The sequence below is a fragment of the Desmodus rotundus genome, chromosome 7 (assembly GCF_022682495.2).
Source record: "Desmodus rotundus isolate HL8 chromosome 7, HLdesRot8A.1, whole genome shotgun sequence".
Lineage (NCBI taxonomy): Eukaryota > Metazoa > Chordata > Mammalia > Chiroptera > Phyllostomidae > Desmodus > Desmodus rotundus.
In genome coordinates, this window is record NC_071393.1 from 47,498,857 (window position 1) to 47,522,716 (window position 23,860).

The 23,860-nt window shown below is 35.2% G+C and overlaps 1 protein-coding gene, 1 non-coding gene and 1 pseudogene across 2 annotated transcripts; 1 reads left to right on the forward strand and 2 right to left on the reverse strand.

Moving 5' to 3' along the window:
• Positions 1-790: 790 nt before the first annotated feature.
• Positions 791-5,797, reverse strand: LOC112296556 (pyruvate dehydrogenase (acetyl-transferring) kinase isozyme 1, mitochondrial pseudogene; annotated as a pseudogene).
• Positions 5,798-11,953: 6,156 nt separating this feature from the next.
• On the reverse strand, positions 11,954-12,083 carry LOC112296629 (small nucleolar RNA SNORA31). Its single transcript, XR_002973951.2, has one exon. It is a non-coding gene; the product is annotated as a small nucleolar RNA SNORA31 (small nucleolar RNA).
• A 955-nt stretch (positions 12,084-13,038) lies between these two features.
• Positions 13,039-13,674, forward strand: LOC112296594 (synaptosomal-associated protein 23-like). The gene is made up of 2 exons (XM_053928881.1): positions 13,039-13,303; positions 13,463-13,674. The coding sequence occupies exons 1-2, from the start codon at positions 13,039-13,041 to the stop codon at positions 13,672-13,674; spliced, it is 477 nt and encodes a 158-aa protein (XP_053784856.1).
• The last annotated feature ends 10,186 nt before the right edge of the window (positions 13,675-23,860 follow it).

Consider the following 23,860-nt stretch of genomic DNA (forward strand, 5'->3'; position numbering starts at 1 on the left):
TCTTATGATCATCCTTAAATCCTCCATTTTTATCTCATCCTACATCTCAACCATCATTAAGAATTATCCTTTAGCTTTACTACCCAAATATATCCTGGGTTACATATCACCACATTCATTGCCAATGACCTTGTCCTTGTGACCCTCATCTCTCAATTAGACCAGTACAGAAACCTGTAAACTCCTCCTGTTTCTACTTTTGTTCCCTTATTACCTATTCTTCACAATGAGTGGGAATAATCCTTTAAAATTTTATGTCATTGTTTTTATTCTTAGCTCAAAACCCTACAAAAACATTTTATTACACTGATAGTATTATCCAAATTTGTTTTTTAAAAGATTTTATTATTTATTTTAGAGAGGGGAAGGGAGGGAGAAAGAGGGAGAGAAATAGCAATTTGTGGTTGCCTCTTAAGTGTCCCCTACTGAGGACCTGGCCCACAACTCAAGCATGTGCCCTGCCTGGAAAACAAACCAGTGACACTTTGGTTCACAGGCCGGTGCTCAATCCACTGAGCCACACCAGCCAGGGCATATTATACAAATTTGTTATCACAAGATACATTGTTTCCACATGCTTTCAGTTCTCACTTATAAATTTATTGCTCATTTAATATGTCCAGCCACGCTGTCTGGCTCCTTTTCTAATAATATATGTCCAGCATGTTCTTGACTCCAGGCCTTTGAACTTGCTAATTATTCTTTCTGGATTTTTTTTAAAGTAGGCATCGGCAGAATTCAATTTCCACTTATTCTACCCAAATAGCTATGAAAAGGACACCTGAAGTATTTAATATAATATAGTTCCAAACACCATGCCTTCCAAATGTAACACAAAAGCCACATTTGGATTTCCTAGGAGTCCCAAGTGTATCTGAGCACTGTGAAACATTGTGATGTCTTTCGGTTCTCTGCTGGGGACACACCACTCATCAGCCTCATGGTGGACATTGTAATGCTTCCAGGCATCTTTGTTATACGCTGGGAGTCTTTCTATTAATTGTGTTGATAGAGCCTTAGTTGATCACTGCATGTCTCATAGCCCTCAAGGGAATACAGTTTGGGGTCTTCTTGGAAGGGCCTGCATACAGAGGGGAGATGGGCAGTCCACTGCCAAAACCAGCCAGGGAAGCACTTGGGGCGTCTGGACACGAGGTCAGGGTGCAGTTGAGTACACGTAGTTGAAGAGTCTGTCAGTTTTCCTCAAAGGAACACCACCTCCTCCTTCACTCATCTTCACAGTCAAATCCTCATTAGTGTGACATGGACTTGAACTGGTGGATAAACACCGTAGCATGGTGTTCCATGGTTGCTCTCATTGCATTCTTGAAAAGTTCAAACACTATGTGATAGAGACGGGGTGGCACATGAACCACTTGTGTGGCTCTCCTGGTGATTTTGCATTTAGTTCTTCAGGCTCTAGTTCAGGCGAGTTAATATGATATATATAAATCGCATAGACGCCTAGCATTTTCAAAGCCACCTTGAATAGCTTCCACTACATTGCAGTTTGGGTTTATGCTTCCCACGTGTTTCCAAGAAATGATCTTCTTTTGTCTCTCCCACCAAACAATAGTGTGTGTGGAGTAAGATTCTGACTGAAATGCGACTCATGAAGAAGTGATCCAAAAAGTACTGAACATTGTGGCTGGTGACAGGATCCACTGCCCCCCGCCCCCACCCCCAAACTCTCCCTGTAGTCTATCACACCCTGAGCCGTCCTGGGGGTGATGTCACTGCGTCGGTCTCTGATCAGTATCATGGCATCTATAAAGTCATGGATAGTTTTAGCATCTTCAGCCCTTTTGTACTTAAAATCAAGAAGCTCCTGAACGCTCTGGATGTACCAATTTGTACCAATTGAACTAATGACGTCCTGAGATTATCTGGAGAAAGACATTTCTTTCATTATATTTGCCAATCTAACAGGCAACTCTTGCCGCAGAAACTTAAATGAGGTCCTTTCACAAGTATTCACAGATCCTAAGTCCGGATACTACTTCATGGACAGCAGGGGGCCACGAGGGGGTGGGGGGCAGAAAGAAGCGCAGGTACAAGTCCACTTGGCCCAGAATGCCACAGTTGGGAGCCAGGCCGGAGCCTGGGTCCAGGTGAGGCCTCGCTTGGCTGGCAATGGAGCAGGGGGCACGCGGTTGCGGGGCTCACCAGCCCAGGTGCCTTCATACAGCAGCTGAGAACCAGGCCAGAGGAGCTGGAGAAGCCAGAGCCCCGCGGGCCAAGTGGCCGCTCCCTGGAATGTTCTTTTAAATATTTGTTAGAGCTTGCTCAATACCTCCCTCAGGTTTTAGCTCTTTAATTTCATAGAAAGGTCTTTCATGAATATCCTATCTCAAGTAGCATACCGTTCTTATCACTCTTTTTTACATTGTCTATTTTTATTTTTTGAAGCATTTAAAACAAATTGGCATCATACTTAATAGAAGTTAAGTTTTCAGGGACATATATAATCTCACAACCCAGAATTCAGGAGAGAGTTCTGAGCTGAGAAATGAGATTTTAATTGACTGTGCAGTAAATTAAAGTAAAATTTAATTTACTTAATAATTTTTCAACTTTAAAAATTCATTTTAAAACTAAATCATTCTACTGGATTATATATATATAACAAAAGTCTTTATTAACCCCAATCCCATATCTATATATACATTTATGTTAATTTTTTACATATGTATAATTTTAAAATTTATATACTTTATATATATATTTTAAATCAAGAGACTATGAGACTTAAAGTCTGTGAATAGGTGTGTAAATGCTTGTGCAGCATCATTCATTGGGGTGCAACGCTGGGAAAAATTTCTGAACTTAACCGGATGTCAGTTTACTGACATTTAAAATAGGACTAAAAAAACAACTGTTCTACACTGCTTTTTTAAAATAAGATTGTAATGTTCGGAGCACAGTGCAAATGTTATCATCACTTAATGACTACAAATCTACTTATATTCGCAGTTTTGAGCTTCCTTTCTATGGGTATAATAATAACAGGTGTCTGTGAGAATACTTGGGAGTGACTCTCTGCTTCTGTCTCAATTTAGTTCACTTTTAAAAAATATTCTTTATTTCTGTCTTTTGGGGGGAATAATATAACTCATTTTCAAAGAAAGCAAATGAGAATGTCTTATTTAAAAACACTGAGTTTTGCACATCAATGTTTACTAAATCAATTTACTGTTACAATTTTAGCACATGAAAATGTTATAAAACTGACTGACAAATATTTTGAATATCACTAAATAAATGGGTAAGAGTAAGTGTATTTAAACCCTTACTCTTATTTTCCCATAGCAACCTTCTCTAGAGACACTTTATCCTTTCAGGTTAAAATACAATCACAGCAAGCCATAATCCTCGCTTAGTATCTGACTCATTCATGTGGCCGGTTATTTAAGCTTGAAATACAATTCCATTGAAATAGTAACAACAGCACTATAAATGGATAAAAACCACTTTGAACGTTCCAATACTCTCCTGAGATTTAGGCCTTCCATGTTCCAAGGAAAGAAAATAAATAGGTTGGCATTAAACATCGTTTATACAAATAATAGTGAATTTTGCAGACTTCTGTGGAGATTGAGCAATGAAATGTCATTGAAAGTAAAAAGAATTGTTTTCTGTTGTTGTTGTTGAATTAATGAAAACTTTTATTCTCTTAATAGGAAGCTATAAAATACACTGCAGGTTGGCATCTAACATCTCCGATTGATGGAATTTAGCTACGTTATATTTGTAAAGAAGGTCAGTTTGAAATTAACTTTTCACTATTATATTATTTATCACTTTAACCAGACATGCAATTTTTCAGACATTTCAGTTCAAAATAGTATGATTTTTGTGATGAAAATCATGTATCACACACACAAAAATAAACCCTGGAAGGTGAGCGGACATAACTTGGTAAATGTGGCAACTGCATTCTTTTTGATGAACTTCAATCAGCTTCATAGACTGCAAAGTTTTCAGTGTTTCCATTTGTTTTCAAAGGAACAGCCTCCAAAACTTTTCAGTTAAATAGGAGTAGGCCTAATTAACTATCGTAACAGTGCATCTGTATTAATAGGACTCACCTGTTTTCAGCAATTCAGTCTGCATTCCACTGAAGTGGCTAAAATCTTATTTTATTTTCACTGCTGCCTCTCCAACGAGGTGAGTTTAATGTACATTGAGTATAATGAGTATTTCACATTGCATACGTAGTAAGTTTATCTCAGTTCATTTATGTTTGAATTTATCTATGACAATATATGATGGATATTTGGACTATTTAGAGAAAAAAGGCAAAAGTAGTATGGTAATAGAAAACCAACCATTGCAATGTAATTAAGTCATTTTGACCATTTTCAAATATAGTTGAATGTCTTTCCATTTAAAAAGTTGGGGGGGGGCAGGAAATTGGATGATATAGGAGACCGTTCCGCATGGTGTGGGCCCAGCTCCCACTCAGAAAGGCCAGTGGGGAGCGAGGTCCAGCACCCAGGACCCACACCCACAGATAGATTCTCCCGTGGGGAATCAGGCCTGCGTTGTACCTAGGCTGCTATGAGGCTTGCTTTTGCTAAAACTCCCCCACCCTGAATTGAGGCAGCAAACATTTATAGCATATCTTTAAAGTAACTTTTTAAAATCTATGCTAAACCTTCCAAGGAAGAGTGTAAGCAGTTCAACCACTTTTCCCTTTACATTTGCAAATATCCTTCCTTTTTGATGTAATTAGCAATGTCCTCTCTTTGTTTTCGGTGAAAGGTAACCACCTAAAAGCGAACCTGTGCATAGTAAGTGAGGACCATCCTCAATGTAATGTGCCCAGAAAAGCAATAAAAGCCTGTCAAGGCAAGGGTCAGTGGGCTCTTCCCTTGAGAGAGTGGCCGTGCCCTCCCTTTTCCTCCACAGGACTCGGTAGTCCGTGTGAATGTGTCTGGTCTCAGCCACAACAGAAGGATCCCACAAGGAGCCCAAGGATCGGGCAGGACGCACATCAGGATGACATACCTAAAGTCAACTATTGAAAGCAAAATTATTGTATATTTGCCACTTTTTAGTTACCACAGATCTGACCATTTATGTCCATTATTAAAACTTTATATTAATAACATATAATTTCAAGGAAAATGAGTGTTTAAAATGTTTTAAACCTAAAGTAAGTTCTATGTATAAGACATTTCTATATTATTGTATACACATATGTCATTTTATTTCCTCAGCATAAAAATGTATGCTGTGTGTCTTTTTGTTGTTGTTGTTTTAATCCTCACCTGAGGAGTGCTTATTGATTTTTAAAGAGAGTGAAAGGGAGGGAGGGAGGAAGAGGGAGAGAAACATCGAGATGAAAGAGAAACATCGATTGCTTGCCTCTTGTACACACCCTGACAGGGGACTGAACTCACGGCCCAGGCATGTGTCCTGACTGGAAATCGATTCCGTGACTTTTCTGTCTACGGGACTACACTCCGACCAACTGTGCCACACAGGCCAGGGCTGGATGTTGTCTTCTTATAACAGTAAATTGTAATCCTTTCAAACTGATAATGCAGGACACACTAAGATTTTCTAAAAAGTATAAAGTGGATCTGGTGAAATTATAAACTTATAAATACACCCTTTGGTAGGCTACAGCTGATTTATAGATGGACAAGGAAAAAACAAAACTTTCTTCATCACTGAAGAGATCTGGCTGTCTGGTTTTGACCCTTGGCCATAATAATAAGGCAGTGGGACTTACGGTATGCTTTAGGAAGTCTGAAATTCCCCTGGCAACCCTCAGGGTCGCTTTGTTCATTAACGGTTTTTATCTGACATAATGGCTTAGGTAGCCTGGCTTGCCTGTGTGGTGAGAAGGGCATGAAACTCCTGGGAATTTCCGCTCTGAGCTCTTCTGAAGCCAAGATTCCTAGCACAGATCTCTGTGGTTCGACTCAGAAGCAAAGCAAGATCTCTTTGCAACTAAGGGCCCTAGGGAACTTGTCCCTGGAAGGAATAAATTTTACAAATTCAGTGGAATAATCCATCAAATTTACATGAGAAAAGTCACTAGAGAAGCTGCATTTATAGAGGAGATTATTTAGCTACAAAGAAATCTACACAACCCGTTTTTATAAATAACAAAAGTTAAATGGCACTTTGAGATTGTTTAAAACCCAGAGTAAGTGATATTAAGGGACACTTGGGCTCAGATGTCCCCTTGTTACCTAAATGAAGATGTGTACTTGTTGATTATGATGGTCAAAATGGGAAAACCTGTTTCCTCTCCAGGAAACACACAGCTTATTCATGAAAGTTATTCTTCACTGGACGCTTAAACATTGAATGTTAAAAGAATTGCCAGCCTGTAAGAACTGAGCATTTCCTGATTTGTATAATCCCAGCCTAGCGCAGGTTAACTTGCTGCTGGGTGAACGTCCTGGAGCCAGGAGTCAGGGAGAGCTTTGCTAGGGTGGGCTGCATGTGCTCCGCTCTTGGTTAAGTGTCTAACTCTCCAGAAAATCACACCATACACTAAGTGTGTGGGTGGGGTCTCTTATCCATTCGCATTGCACATGAAAAGGTGCAGTGACATTCAAAATGTTATGCCAGGTACCATATTTCTTAAACTTGGCCTATTATATAATGAAAGAACTGTGGGAGGAAATGGGCAGCTTGGGAAAAGGGAATGAGTCAAATTATTTTTCTACCTATGTTTTATTTTGCCCCTTTAAATTTTACGTAAGTATAAGCAATACGGTTTCTAGAGGATGTGTTCCAGACGTGAAGCTCGGATGGAGTTAGGTCACGTGGACACAAGTTAAAACCACCTCAAAACTTATCCGTGTTTACATATGTACTTCTCAGAGATATAGAGGACACCACGAGACTCATTCCTTATACATCTTGACATTCTTTGGAGGTGTTAGTTGTTCTAGAAACACTCGACCCTCTCATCAAAATTTGTAATTCTCCATCCCCAACTTCTACAGCTCCATTCACTGCAAACACATAAAAACTGTAAGATGATAGTCTCTCCAGGTCTCAGGAGGCAAAAATGTTGGGGGGATAGTTATTACCAATAAATTTCATGTATTATCATTGAAATGTAAACAGTCCTATGAAACGACTGAAGAAAATGAATGGTTTAAATAATTTCTTCAATAAAAGCAAGATTATTATAAAATATACCAAATAATTTTCAGTAAGTGTATCCAAAGCTACATTATTGAGAAAAATTCTAGGAGAAAGCACAGTTCGATATGACAGTTCTTAATAGCAAAAAAGAAATATTTTTTAAACAACAAATAAAATTAGAAGCTTTTATTTAATATATCCATATTATTGAGCAAAATGAGAAAATGCTGTGTGTACCATATAACAAATGTAGTAAGCAAATTATTAAATCTAGTTTAAAACATACTTTTGTTCCATAATGTCAGCCAGATGCAATATTTTTATGCTCAATATTTTTGTGTTGAAACATGCTTTTAGCCTTAGGGAGCTCATTTATTGTGATTTGTACTAGTCTAGCTTGCTTTTTTTTAAAAAATAAAGTGCATTATTCAGTTTTTTGTACTCTTATAAATAACAACTAAGCAAGTGAATATTTAAATGAGAAAATACATGTAGTGTTATTTATTTTTTAACATAACATATTTACGTATAACATATATTTAATTACTATGTATAGTATAAATTTACTCATTTTGAAATTTGTCAAATATATTAATGTACCAAATTAAAAACTAAAATAATTTCTTAAATTTGGCATTGTAGTCTATATTTCCAGTCATTTCCTTCAAAAAATATGGTTTTTAGGTCAGGCTAAAATTGAGAAGCTTTGCTCATTAGATGCTGATTGCTTTCCAGGCTGAGGGAAGAATCTTCCTTCAGGTGCCACTGTGACCAAGGACTAGGACACAAAAAAGGCCACCTCTGAGATGGACTCCCAACTCAGCCTTCGGGACATTTTGGGCACTAGTCTATTTTTATTCATCTCATACATACATAATGAGTTAAAAGTCAGATTATAGATTTTTTCATCATTCTTGCTTTCCTTTTCAAGAAGCTGGGTATTTCTCAGTTCAATGCTTTGGAAAATTATTTGACCCCCTTTTTAAGTACAATCATTTGCTCTACCACATTCAGGCACAACATCAACATCGTCGGTGTATAGAGTTTCAGGAATTACTGGGCTCCCAGGCTCTGTAAAAAGTTCCTGTTCAGCTTTGTTATTTTGTGTAGTTGAGTTTCTGCTTAATCTCTATAATTTAAATTTAGTAGTCTGCAATGTTCTAGTGAATTTATTATTCCTAGAATTGCTTTATCTCTTCTTGTCTTTGCTTCCTTTGACAGGTTTTATTGTTATTTTGATTTTGGTTTTGTTTGTTTTGTGGGTTTTTTTTTTCCTTTTAGCCATAGAGTCCGTGTCCCTCCTTTCTTCCCTATAAGACATTCTAGTTTAGTTTTATTCAACTCGGTTTAAAAATCTCTTTCTGGCCCTGGCTGCTGTGGCTCAGTGGATTGAACACTGGCCTGCGAACCAAAGGGTCACCATTGTGATTCCCAGTCAGGGCACGTGCCTGGGTTGCATGCCAGGTCCTGGTCGGGGGTGCATGAGAGGCAACCACACATTGATGTTTCTCTCCCTGTCTTTCTCCCTCCCTTCCCCTCTCTATAAAAATAAATAAATAACATATTTTCAAAAAATCTTTCTGAAATCATCCATGTCATTATCCAACACACATCTTTATTTTTAATTACATGACTTATGTACACATGCTGCCCAATCTACTTGTAATTTCAACGCTACAGGAGAAATGTTAGGCAAATTGTCTCCTAAGGCCAGTGTTTGCTCCCTAGAATCATATATATTTTCTTGCTTTGAATTGGGTTCATATGTACGTTCTTCAGATATCACTTCTGCTTCAACCATCTTTGACTTCATCTGTGAAGGAATTAAAGAAAATAAAGCAGTTTTGCTCAAAGACATATTTTGGTCTGTCAGGGAATAGCAGATTAGCAGAAGGGTACCCCTGCTTCCAGCTATCACACAGCACTGCATGGCTTGTTATAACAGATAAATGTGTGTTCTCCCAGATCGTTAGGCACATTTGGAAGAGAGGCTTTGGAATTTGCCATTTTGAGTACTGAAAAACAGAGTACTAGATAGCAAATTAATACATAGGCAGTCATTTCACAAGTATTTATTGTTTTTCAAAAACTATTTTTTTAAATATGGCCATTGGACAAAGCTACAAGAGGCTTTGATACCCTCAAGATGATATTCTTTGACTACTCATTCTCTGAAAATATTTTTGTGGCAAACTACTTCAGAAATTGATTTTATTAACATTTTTCTTGCCTTAATGGAGATTGTTTAAGAAGTTTATACTGCAATTAACAGCAGGAACTGATAGAGTAATTATTATCAATATCTTGCATATTTTACTCAAAAGAATTTAATATATCCAATGGTCATATTTCAATAAGTATCTTGTATATTTATATCCTTATATTATTTCTCTCAAAACAGAGAATAGATGTTTTATGTGCATTCTCACTGTTGTCCATGGATAACTGCTTATGTGTTTAATGTTTTATTAAATTCTGTGTTTCCCATGGTATCATTAAAGAAATGTTCATTATTCTGGCTATTTCTAAATAATATTTGGGATGCTAAAGAAAGTCAAAGGACATATTTCAAGAAATATAAAAGTTTTTAATTGTATATCTGGTTTTAATAATAAACTGGTTTGAAGATAAATGAAAATTTAAAAAGATAATTTAAAAACACCATAAATTACTACTAGAAAGACATGTGACTCTTTTTTCATAAAGAGGCATTTTGCACAGTATTGTAATTTTCTGTTTATTCCCATGTTTGATCTATTGCTTTCTAAACTCCTTAGGTTAAATTTTTAAAAAGGTTTATTTGTAAACCAAACTCTAGAAATAACACATTGACCAGCCTGTGTTTGAAGCACAGGTATTTTTTAAATAAACTGAATAAATAGACAATTGACTTTACCTTCAATTTACCTGTTGGGTGGCAAAAGTGAATTTTTAAAAACTGATTTTCATTATGATGCACAGTGTTATAAATTAAATGGCTTTTCTTTTTTGGGTGGAAATCAGAGGGGTATTCCAGGCATAAGCCACCTGACTACTGTAAATATGAGGACAGTCTAGAATGGGTGAGGAAATACATGTGTGTGGTCCCGTACACGGTTTGATGTTGATACATTAGTAACTGGGTACTCTGAGACTGGACGTTTATATGCCTGACCCATTAAAGTGGACAAAGTTATACTTGCAGGATCACGGATATATTTCCTTGTGCCTCTGAGGATTGGATGTGATATCTGTCTCAAGAAATAAGTTACTTTTGGAGGTAGTTATATGACACCATTATTCTATTCCTACATCACAATATGCTTCCCACCTCTATTAGGTTTATCTCCCAAATATAAAAATCAGCTCCCAGAAAAATACATGAACACTCCCATACCATACACGTCGTGAAGCTCAGTTGTATTCATGATATAATATGTAACTCCATGGAATATACAGTTTAATTCTATCCCCTCAGTCACCATTTCTCAAACTTGATGAACCTCTTAACACTTCCCAGGTGGATTAGACAACTGAGTGCCTCAGAGTCACAGCTCTTACCATTGCCTGGGGCTCTTCACTGCACTTCACTTGGCAATTTCTTTTTTTAGTCCTTAATACTCGGCTCAAAATGGATCTTCCTCAAATAAACACTCAAGTAGCTGCGTGAAAGTAAATTACGGGACTCTCTTATCTTGTTCCTATAGCATTTGCCTCACACTTATAACACTGGACCTCCTGTGAGGCTAACACATCGTCCGGAACTGTCACTCTGCTCTGTGCTTTGAGACCTAGCAGACAAAGACCTTATGTTCATAAGCTTCAAAGTCCATACCTAGACTAATGAGACATTTAAAAACTAACAAATAAATAAAGACAAGTTTTCCAAAAAGGCCATAAATTATTTTTGTCCTGTTTTAGTGTCTGTTAAATATTTATAAGCTGATAACCGGTTATAAATTGTTTTTAACTCACCTATAGTATTAAAGAGATCATTCATTAAAATAAGTGACTATATGATCTACCTTTGACCTAGTTATAATTTATACGAATAAGAAAATTAAAGTATTTATTCATTAAAATATTAAAAAGTTAACTACTTATTTAACATTTGAAAGAAAAATTGTGTCTTTTTTGTAGCTCTGTTACAGAGTCTATCAGATCTATACATTGTCGTCCTCTTGTTCAACTTTCAACATCATATAAATTAATTTTTATTTTTACAATTATTAAAATTACTGTGTAGAAAGGCTGTATTCTATGAAGTGGAAGCTTGGTAAACGTAATTTCCTCAGACATATTCTTCAATCAATAATCTCTCAAACATCTTATACTCATGAATAAAACATGAGATAAAATAAGTCATAATTGAGGAATATATGCCTTAGGAGGAAAAGTATAGTAAACTTAGATTTTATGTGAATTTATGAGAACCTTAATATTTTCATTTTCATTAAAAAAGAAAACATTAAAGTCAGGTACTAATCATAGAACATATATTGAAAACACTTAAAATAATGAGTATTTTACAAATAATTTATATGTACATTGCTTCTTTCCTAAACATATTTTAATGTCAGTTTTGGTGTATTTTTAAAATTTTATTTTGAAGTACTTTTAGATTTACTGAAAGAATTCCCACATACCCTTCAATCGGCCTGCCCCAGTCTTAAAATCTGACAAAACCATGGCATATTTATCAAAACAAAGACCTTAACTTTGACATAATACTCACTAAACTGCAGACTTTGATTTGATTATGCAATGAATGTCTTTTTTTCTGCTCCAGCTCACAATCTATGTTCATCACGTCTCTTAAATCTTCTCTAACTGTTTTTTTTTGGTTCCTTTTTTCTGCATATGTTGTCCCCTATTCAGTGTGGGCTGCCACAAAGACAGACAAAAAGCGCAGGGATTTTTTTCTTTCGCATCCTAGCGCAACCCGAAAGAACAACATTAGATTGTTCGAGGTCTGTGAGTGGATGCAGAAATCTTCTCTAATCCTCGACAGTCTCAGTCTTTCCCTTGATCACTGTGACTTTGATATTTTTAATGAGTTTGGTCTTTTATAGAGTGTTTTTCCATTTGGGTTTATGTGACAATGCCTCATAATTAATAAAAGTACTTTTAAAGATAGGTTTGTAAATACATTCTGCTTTATTACTCATGTATCCACTGATTTTTCCTTTTATATAAATGTTCTACAGGGTCAGGCACAAATAACACTCTGTTTATTACACAGTCTTTTATTACAAAATTATGAGCATGTAATTCTGTAACATAACAATATCACACACACCGTATGACATTTTAGGTGGAGTGTTCAAATTAAAACTATAAATTATTACACCCATAGTATTACCCTACCAGCCACACTCGAGGAGGCCTTACCTCTGCTGGACCCTGTGTATTCAGGATGGTCCGTGCAGAACGTCCACTGAGTAACGCTGGAGGCTCCACGTGTCTTACAGGGCTGTATTTAGTTTTCACATGCTCAGAATGCGAAAATAGTTGTATTATGAAAGTTTGATTTTCTTGAATTACTAATCAACCTGAGTGTACAGATGTATTATGTTTTAACAAACTACTTGTTTCTATGACAACGACAACTTTAATAATAGATTTTTGTAGAATACCTCTGAATATGACTTCACCTTGTAAGAGCCTCTAGCCTACACATCACAGGCATCCTAAACAAGGGATAGCAGGATGCACTGCCAAAATTCAGTATTAAATTTCCCCAATTGGCTTTACCTTTCCAGGGCCTCATTGCAGAAATTTCTCGATTTCCATTTTGTATCTTTTTTCTAGTTAGTTCCATTCTCCTTCTTTACAAATCTGACTTGCTGGAATTGAAAATCTCAAAACTGGGGAGATGAGTGACCAAAATTGCTTGAATATACACATTTCAGAGTTGGTGCCTATCAGGACTTTTAATTCATCATGGATAATGTGTCATCAGAAGAAACTCAGTTGAGGGCTGACCAGGTTACTGATGAGTCTCTGGAAAGTATGAGGAGAATTCTGGATTTAGCCATAGAGTCTCAGGTTGCAGGAATCCAGACTATCACTATGCTGGATGAACAAAGGGAACAACTAAACCGCATAGAAGAAGGCATGGACCAAATAAATAAAAACATGAGAGAGGCAGAGAAGACTTTAACAGAACTCAGCAAGTGCTGTGGCCTTTGTGTCTGCCCATGTAACAGGACAAAGAACTTTGAGTCTGGTAAGGCCTGTAAGGCAACATGGGGAGATGGTGGAGACAACTCTGCTAGCAATGTAGTATCTAAACGGCCAGGCTGAGTGACGAATGGTCAGCCTCAGCAAGCAACCGCAGGAGCAGCAGGTGGTGGATACATTAAACGTATAACAAATGATGCCAGAGAAGATGAAATGGAAGAGAACCTGACTCAAGTGCGCAGTTTCCTAGGAAATCTGAAAATCATGGCCCTGGACATGGGCAATGACACTGAGGCTCAAAATCGACAAGTACAACGGATCACAGAAAAGGCTGACACCAGCGAAGACTGTATTGATATTGCCAATGCCAGAGCAAAGAAACTCATCAACAGCTAAAGTACCGCTGCACTTCTTTACCATTCAGTCACTTGCCCAGCTCTTCCCTCAGAGTCGTTGCCTTTTCAGAGTCAGAAATTTTGGTTCCACACTCTTCTAATCAAGAGAGAATGTGGAGGAAGGGCAAGGAGTAACAGCCCGTCTTTTCTCTTTTTCCCTTACGAAGACTGCTCCACCTCCCTTCCAGTATTTTCTTTCTCAGTTTGTATTCTTAGCTCGGTTTTTATACATCACATATAGCTTTGGTTTTCACCCTCCACATTTACTGTAGCAGGTCCTTCTGCTTTCAAGATTTGGAAGCATTGCCAAAGACAGCCATGAAAAGGAAGGGGGGGGGGGTAGTACAAGGAGAAACAGGAGAGAAGAGGTTGTCACCTCAGTAAAACCTTCAGGCCACTAAGCAAGAAGTTGCAAAGCCACAGTGAAGATCTAGTTGGGTTTAGATTTTAAATTGCAGTTATTGCCAATTGAGGCTGACACTTGGTTTTAGAGCTTTTATATACAATATTTTTGTTCTATGTCACAACTTTGCAACCTCTGCCTCAGAAAAGAATAGATTGAGTTTTCTTAAAGTGAGCTTAATTCCTGAACTCCTGGTGATTCATATATGTGCATAGATTCTGTGATCACATTTCATATTGTACCACACAGGAACACTTTGTACAAATGAATGGCTTTTATTTTCACATTATTAGTATCATGTTTGCAGTTCAAGCCTATTAACCTCATAAATTTGTCATTAGTCTTTGAAGAAAAATATGTAAATATGTATCTAACAGGAGACTTTCTCTAAAGCAGGGCTTAACATTTTTGGGGAAAATTTGACAAAATATGTCACGTGATTTCAGATTTACCTCAATGCCAAGAATTATGTTTAGATAGGAAAAATAAACTTTTGATCTCAGGTAGAAAAATTGTTAGACTGCTTTGAGTTTTATGTAGATTTAGACTTTTAAAAAGCTAGAATTCTGTTTAACTAGAAGTGATTTGGAAAATTATGCCTTTGGTTTGATTATTTATGATTGCAGTCTCAATCTCTTAGCCTTGTATATTGGACTATATTCGGAATCATGCTTATTTAGGCCCTCAGCAGTGTTACAAGAATCCCATTGCTATTTGTCACCTTTATTTAAAAGCTATCTGCACACTTCAAAGCTGTTAATGTGGATTTGTTTAACCAATAACCGCTGCTTGATCCTTACAATTAAATTTTGTAGCCAAAAAAAAAAAAAAAAAAAGAAAATCTCAAAACTGTAAAAAGTACGTATAGGAAGTACTTTTTATATAAAGTAGTACATAAAAGAAATTCAAATTTGGGGAAGAGATGAAAAGAATTCATAAATTCCTCAGGAAACTATAAGACCAAACATTTCATGGTAAAATGCATTAAGGAAAAATGATTATACTATTTACTATCTTTAGGCAATATGCATTAAAATCTTAAATAGATTTATGAAATAAACATCAATGAAGTCTTCCTATCCTTCCTCTTTTTATCAATGGTTGTATAGTTTATAAATTTTATATGTCAATCTTAGCATTAAAATTATGCAAGATTATGGCATTATAAAAGCTAACTTTTTCTTAAAACTCTAACATTCTGTTATTGCATGAAGTTTTGTAAATAGCTAATTGACAATTTGAACTAGAAAGCGGTAAAAACCAAAGTCTATTTCCATTCATTATTATGTCTATAGGTGAGTGAAAGATTATATACATATTAAAAGATTTTTAAGATTTTTAATATAATGTTTTAAATATTAAATATATTGGCTTTCCTAAGTAAAAAAGATGCACTTTTTTCCCCATTTTCTTTCTAAGTCATGGAGACTCAAATGAATGATTAGATTTTTCATAGAATTCTATAGCACATGTAAAATAGGGTACTACAATAGAAATTACTAGACTTTGCATTCAGGAAAATAGCAATTACCTCTAATTATTGTCACTTTGAACATTTACTTTTCAATACTTTTTTCAGGAAGTTTTGACATCTCTGTATACAAATCTTGTGAAATTTGTTTGCATTTGGTCAGTCATTCTTACATAAACTTCCCATTATAAAACATAGATCCTCGATCTTTATCTAATCAGTGATACAATCTTAAAATTTGTGGTGTGTTTTATAACATAATATAATATCATTTTAACAATTTTAAAGTTATTTCTAGACCCAGAGTCCTGATCAAATCAAAATGTTCCAAAATATAGATGCATGTTCATCAGTGGTATTCAAAAAAAATTTGAAGTAGGACAATTTATTTATAACTGATCTTTCTGCTCTTTCTGTATTAATCTTAGTACCACTCTGTCCTGGGCCTAGTGATCATATGTTTCTACTTTAGAAAATATGTCTGTCCAATAGAGCTTATATCTAAAAGTACTTTCTTCCTACACATTAAACCCTAGAAACTATGACCTACCCTGGATGCTTTCCACAGATGCTGAAATTGTCACTCAGACCATATTCAATGTGTTCAACATGTTCATGTGCTGTTATCTACCCAGATTTTGATAAAACTCAGATTTTAACCCACAAATGAATTCACAAATTCTCCTAATGGGAAAGATAGTTGGGATCATGTATATTTCTCAATGATTCCTTTTTTTTATGGTTCTGATCTCAGTCTGCTTTTTCTTTCTTCCTTTTTTGTTGTTGTTCAATTACAGTTGTCCCAGTTTCCCCCCCATTGTTCTCCCCTGCCTCGCTCCCTCTGCTCCTTCAGTCAATCCCCATTCTGTTGTCCTTTACCATTGGCCCTTCATATACGTCCTTTTACTACACCCTTTCCCCTCTTTCCCCCGTTATCCCTCTTCCCCGTTCCCTCTGGTCTCTGTCTTGTTTCTGTTCAGAGCAAATCAATCTTTTGCCTTTTACCAATGATACTTAAATTAAAATTCCTGCAATCGAGATGTGTTGTTAAGATAATAGGTCTTGCAGTCTACTTTTTCAGAACTGCTTGTAAAACTATTTATCACACATAAATTTATGTTCAATTTATAGACTACTAAACTATTAAAAATAAAGGTTTTCCCGTTGCTAATTTAATTTCCAGCATTTCTTCACAATGACTTTAATTCTATTGCATTTTTCTACTTAAGTTATGACCTTGCACTCATTTAATTTTATTCACCTCATTCAAAATAGCAGTTTCTATTTTATAGATCTTAAAAAATATCAGTTAAAGAGCCAAATTCTGATATTGCAATGTTTTATTTTTAGTTCCTTTTGTTTATACTATTAATTCAGTTACTAATATGTTAGAATTCTTATAGTACAATTATCTCACCAGGGGGTGAAATTTATTTTATTCAATTTTTGCCTTTGATGAGAAGAGCAAAGATATTTTTGATACGTTGAAAGCTACTTATTTAAGCTGGAAATAAAACACTAAAACAGTGAAATAAACCTACTCTACTAGTCTGAAAAATAAAAAAAAATCTAATATAGTAGATTAGAATAAACTTTTTTTAAAGCAAAACTATGCAAGTATATATATTTCTCTCACTGATAAAAAACAAACACTAACCTTTTTCTTTCATTTTTTATTGTTTTTTCCCATTAATATTTAGTCCCTTATACCCCCTCCCCCCACCATCCAGGTATTCAATCCTTTAGATCAAAGTTCTTCCTCAGAACAAAACTTCTCTTCAAGTTTTCTCTTTCTACTTTCTCTTGAATTTACTCCAGGCAAAGTTTACGCTCATCACTCCATTGGAAGCTTCTTTGTCAAGACCGTCAACAACGGTCTGCGGATGAAAACCAATAGTCATTTCTCTGCCTCATTGGATTTGACTTAATAATAGGATTCGATACAGTTCCTAATTCTTTCCTTGACACACTTTTTTTCTGGTATCCTAGACACCTCCTCTGTTCCTAACCCTGTCACCCCCTCGGTTTACTTTGCTAATTCATTAGCATCTACCTGATCTCTGAACTTAGGAATGTTGGTGCCGTGGATCAGTCCTTATATAGCTTTATAGTTTTTATTTATGGACATTTACATCGTTTGTCATCCAATTCCACGGCTTTGAATACTGTGTCTCTGTGCTGATTTTTCAGTTGTGCATCACTAGCCCACCTTGTCCTCGTTTATACATCCACGCCCTCCTTTAACTTCGGGGCCAAATGCGGCTTCTTATTTGCTTTCCCTCAGACCTGTTCCTATCAGTTGTCGTCAATCTCACCTCCCCAAGTTGTCAGGGCCAAGCATTTTTCCTTCTAGCAGCATATTTATTTCATGAACACATCCTGCCAGTCCTATTTTCAAAATATATTCTTAACCCAGTCAGTTCCTACCATCCCCACTGCTCACTTACCGTCCTGAACCATTACCATCTTTAACTAAAGTAAAGCAAGTGCTATGTCTGGCTTCTGTGCATCTTCCTTTACTTTTTTTCAGTTTGCAACACAGCAACATAATATTCCAGGTAGAATCACCAGATTATGTCATGATTCTGCTTGCTCAATACCTTCAAATGGCTTCCTTTCTCACTATGATTTAAAGTCAGTATGGTATGGTGTAATTCATTCTTGATGTTTGCTGACAGACTTCTATTTCCACCGTCCTTTCTAGCCATTTGCCCCACATCTGGGCAAACTGGTAAGAGAGCTGGTATGCTCTCTCCCCAGCAGAGGCAGGAAGTTCAAGCCATACAAGCCCCACCTTCACGCACAGGAACGCCTGCCTCATCCCTGCTCCTTAACCACCATACAAGCCGGACCAGTTGTTCCTTCCTGCTCTCTCAAGGGACTTTCAATTCCACTTGGGAGCACACCCTGCTCTCCCCAGAAGGCTACACTATGTGAGTAGTAAACTCGTACTTAACTGCCATGCGTGTAGCATCACCATTTCAACATCTGAAACAAATTTTGGGTAGAGGGTCTATCCCACTGACACAGAGTAATCACAACATCTGGTCACACATTACGTCTCTGATGTCATTCCCTAATGTCCTAAACTTCATCCATTTCACTACAATTCACTGGATTCTTTGTTACTCCTGTTTCACATCGAGCAAAATTGTTTCCAAGTTTCCTTCCACATGCTCTCCGCTCTAACTAGAACTTCCCTTTCCCAGATATCCACGTGGCTAACTGCCTCATACCTAAAATCAATTTCTGAGACAGGCGCTTCTTAAGAAACCTTTATATTCCACAGCACCTATTAGCATCTAAAATAATTAACACTGCTTAATTAGTTTAGCATTGGTAAGTCTGTGAGGGCAGACATTTTCATCGATGATGTCCACTTCTTTATTTATAGCTCTAGAATAGTACATGTACACACAATAGGTGTTAATATTGGTTGAATGAATAGATGTGTATTGGTGACGGTAGGAGCATATTCATTCAAAATGAACATATTTTATACAGATAATTTCTGTAAAAATAAAAGTACCAAAGTTTCATGGAACTCTTTGTAACTTCCCTAGAAATCAAATAAACACTCATTTTTTTTTTCATTTTAGTCACTAAAGAGAAAGATTAGTAGTAACAAAAATACTGAATCCATTAAAATTCTATGAAATAATTGCTCGTGTACTTTACAGGTGGAACAGAATGTTAACATCATTCTTTTGGACAGAAATTTAGAAACACGCTAATAACTTTATAATTTTTTATGTATTTCAAAAAAGTAATTTTAATTTCAAATGTCTTTTGTTAAACAATATAACAAAATTATGGAAATAAAAAACTTATGTTGAAAGAAAAAAATTCCTTCATATCATTGTTTCAATAACAAAAATGATAAAGATGCAGCTCCATACACAAAAAATAAAATTAAAACATTTTTTTCTAAGGTCACACTGATGATCATTTTTGAGTGAAGATGCAAAGACTGGTCTTAATAAAAAAAACCAGACAAAATAATTATCCATAGGTCTGAAGAGTGTTTATTATAGAAAAGAGAAATATTTTTTGAAGCATCAACATTCTAAGTACTATGTATGCTATACTTTTAATTAAATAAAAATATTACATTATATTATTTTTATTAATGTAATTATTTTGAAGAAACAAAAGAGATATGAAAATTAGGAAAGTGACATATTTTCTGAACAAAAATAACAGAACATATTGAATGCTTACCATGTCAAGCACAGTGTTAAAAATGTAAGTGAATTATTTAAATGTATTCTTAGAGTGGCTAGAAAATTATAAAAGTTTCAATATGGTTAGTTTATCATTCTCCTCAATGGCATCAATACTGTAATTATAATCATATATATCCACATCAAAAACTTTATGTATATAATAAAAACCAAGATAATAAACAGAGAATTACAAAATTAAGTATCAGATAAATCCAAATGTTTGGAATAGAAAAATCATATTTCCTTTGCAATAATGCTGATCAAATTCACAATATTATTTCAAATGGATTGCTGCCTTTTTATTCATTTATACCAGAAAGCAAAGGAAAATGTCCTAAATGGGCAATGTGAGTCAATTTTAAAAATCATCTCTATTTAAAAAAATAGTTTGGATATAATCATGTCACTGAGGACAAAATGTTAGAAAAAATTGAAAATCAGTAAGTAACTTTGCAGTGTCTTAAAAAAATAATATATTTTATATAGGATGGGTATGGCATGACTCTGCCTGTGGCAAATATTTGACTCAATTTCTCCTTTAAAATCTATCCACTTGTGTGATTCAGCCCAAATTTGTTCTTCCTCCATTGGAGTTCAGAAATGCTCCCAATTTTCTATATTGAAGCATGTTATTTCCTGTTCTCGATAACCCTTATGATATTCCTTCCTCTTGAAATCAATAAGATATTAATAACTTTGCCATAAAAAATACATATCTACATTTAACTTTCCCAAAGACACTATCAGAGATATATAAAATATTTATCTCAAAAATATTGTTAAAGTAATGTGTCAAAACTAAGAGGGGGCATGCTAGAGGGAAGGGGGTACTGGGCAAAGGGTGACAAAGGGGGAAAATTCAGACAACTTTAGTAGCATACTCAGTAAAATATACTTTAAAAATAATGTGCCATATCATTTGCTCCTGTATTTAGCTTTTATATTTCAATGAAATGTATTGGAGAAAATATAAAGTTTATGATGGAACCTCAAAATGTCAAGCTTTGCTGGAAGTCATTTATATTACTGCCAAATTTCAATTCTATGGTCTGTTTCTTACCAATACAGTATCCTGACAACTAATAATTTATTTTATTACTCAGTTGCCATCCATTCCAATTTCTCTAGGAGAAACAGTTACCATTGAGAGTTATTAAATGTATTTTACTATTGATATAAAATATACCAAAGATTTAGATTTCCAAAAATAATAGACTTTTTGAGTGTAATCTAAACATCATTGTGTAGATATAATGTACTGTCTGTAAAAGCAAATAAACTTTTTTTAAAGCAGGATAGTAATCTTGACTGTCCTTTATAAACAGCAGCAAAAAGTAATTACATGTCATTCTTATTTGTTGAAGGGCAAAATTACATGTACGTGTATAAAATGCATTTTGCATAATGGCATAAAGCATACAGAGACATAATCATCTTTCCTATCAAGTGTTGAAAATTTCAACAAAACTTTCAGTACTTTAATTCACTGTCTTCCAAATGCTAAATCCTGAGGACATAACCAAATGCTAAATCCTGAGGACATAAGCATCGAATTAAATACACCTTTCCTAAAGGCACTGCAGGAACGTAGAGTGTCAGACACATTTATGTCCACTGGCACACGAGGTAAGTGTTAGAATAGAGGTATAGAAACAGCAAAGGCATTTGAATGGTCTTGAACGTGAGTCAAAAGGATGGAGACAAATTACTTTTATTTTAAATCTTATACAGCTTTTATTTAGTCATTGAAAAAATAAAACTGTTCTTATGTTGAATTTTTAATTTAACATTTTAATGTAGACATATGCAATAGTAGATAGTATTAAAAATCTTATAATTTTTGTGTGTATGTGTATAGTTGTATAAAATTAGGATTATATCATGATAGTTTTCTACTATCGTCTTTTCCCCCTATTTTTATTTTTTATTTGGGTTTTCTGAAACTCCATCCATCTAGGAAGACTTGCCAATACCATTCCCACCATGTAATTCCATTTCAACATCCTAATTTTTATTTTTCCATAGATATCCTTCCTGAAATTATCCTATAAATTATGTATTATTTGTTCACTGCCTAATTCAAACAGATTGATTTTTCTGTTACAGAATAGTAAAAAGAAGAAAAGTAAAAAAATTGATGAAAAAAGAAAACTGTGCTTTACTTGGTTTTCAGGCCACGTTTTCAGTGAAGTAAAACTTCATAAAAGTAAATAAGTCCTAGGCTCTCAGATGCCAGAATCATAAGACTGCAAAGCCCGGATTCTTGAATGGCCATTTCTCATTAACCAGGAAGAAATGTATTTTATTGTTACATGATTATAAAATAAATAGACATTTTTAAGCCACTAAATAATTGCAGTTTGTTCATTACAGAAGCTAGAAATCAACTAATAGAGTTGAAAAGCATACACACACAAACACACAAAATTAAATCCCAGATAGGAAGGAGGAAGAGTGTGGGGAGCAAGCATTTTGAAGGAAACCTGGCCAACACTTGCTGAAAACTCAAAGAAGGACATCTAAAATACAGAAGAAGCCCTGGCTGGTGTGCTCAGTGGATTGGGCACCCGACCGCAAACTGAAGCGTTGCCTGTTCAATTCCCAGCCAGGACACATGCCTGGGGAGCAGGCCCAGTCCCCAGTGGGGGTGTGTGAGAGGCAACCACACACTGATGTTTCTCTCCCTTTCCTCTCCCTCCCTTCCCCTCTGTCTAGAATTGGATAAATAAAACTTTTTTAAAAAAGTAAAATTCAGAAGAAAAGGGAAACACAAAGAAGTGAGCCATTCTGTTTGTAATTACTCCTCAAGGTCTTCGGTGACTTCTAAGATCCTTGTATGTGATGCAAGACTCTCAGAAACAAAGCAGAGCACAGATGTTAAAAGGCTAAAAATGCTAAGGGTAATTGTTGGCAATCTCATAGGATGTAGACACGAAAATTGGAGTTGGGGCCACAATGGTAGAGGCATCGTACCAGGCACTCCATACCCTCATTCGAGACTATTGAAAGGTTTCACTTAGGAAAAAGAGTAAAGTATAAATAAATCACTCTCAATCCACTTTTATTCCACCTACATACTAGAATAAAATTTTAACTATTATGGAGGAAACTATCATAATCCCAGAGATCCTCCATATTTTTAAACACAATATCTGGCATATAATAAATTACAAAACAATAAAAACAAATACTAATGACTAAATTCAAGAGTTAAAAGGGACAAAGAAAACACATCCATAGGTAATACAGACTTGGAAATAATTGAACAAAGACATTAAATAACTATAATTAATATTTTAAAATATATTAAAATATAGACATTTTTACAAGAAATCAGAACATCTATTAAAAGGTATCACAATATTTTTCATTGAAATATTCATAACATCTGAAATTAATAATTCAATCAATGCATTTGAAACTAAGTTATAAAAAGCAGAATTAAGAATTAGTGACTTTGGCTCTGACTGCTGATGCTTAGTAAGATGGGCATCACCCCACAAACCTAAAGGTCACTGATTCAGTTTCTGGTCTGGGCACATGCCTGGGTTGTGGGTATGTGCTTCAGTTGGGTGTGTGTGAGAGGCCACCGATTGTTTTCCCAGTCACATTGATGTTTCTCTCTCTTTCTCCCACCCTTCTCTTTTCTCTAAAAATTAAATAAATAAAATCTAAAAAAAGGAATTAGTAGCTTTGAATGAATATTAGTGTATATTAAGGATTAGTGTAACTTAACAACAATTAAAAAATCAAAAAAGAATTAGTGACTTTCAATATATGTATTATAACAAACTCTACACTTTGATTTGAGTTTGCTTGCATGAGTATATTTGCAGCTGAAAAATATCATCAGATTTGTACTTACAATGGGTCTACCCTACAGGTAAGTAAAAAATATGTTTTACTTCAACTAAAATGTAAAATAAATAAGTAGGTATAGTAATTTACCTTTATACCTGAAGAAGTTGTAGAATATGATTTTAAACGATTTTTGAATCTTTTCTTTACATAGAAAATTCTAGACTGGCAATTATTTCCTCTAAGAACTTCATTGTAATGATTTTACTGTTTGTGTTTTCCACCGTTT

Bases quoted from the DNA above. Each gene is read 5' to 3' on its own strand.
- LOC112296594 (XM_053928881.1), top strand. From the start codon at position 13,039: ATGGATAATGTGTCATCAGAAGAAACTCAGTTGAGGGCTGACCAGGTT. The intron at 13,304-13,462 runs GGACAAAGAACT...GATACATTAAAC, and splicing joins TTGTGTCTGCCCATGTAACA to GTATAACAAATGATGCCAGA.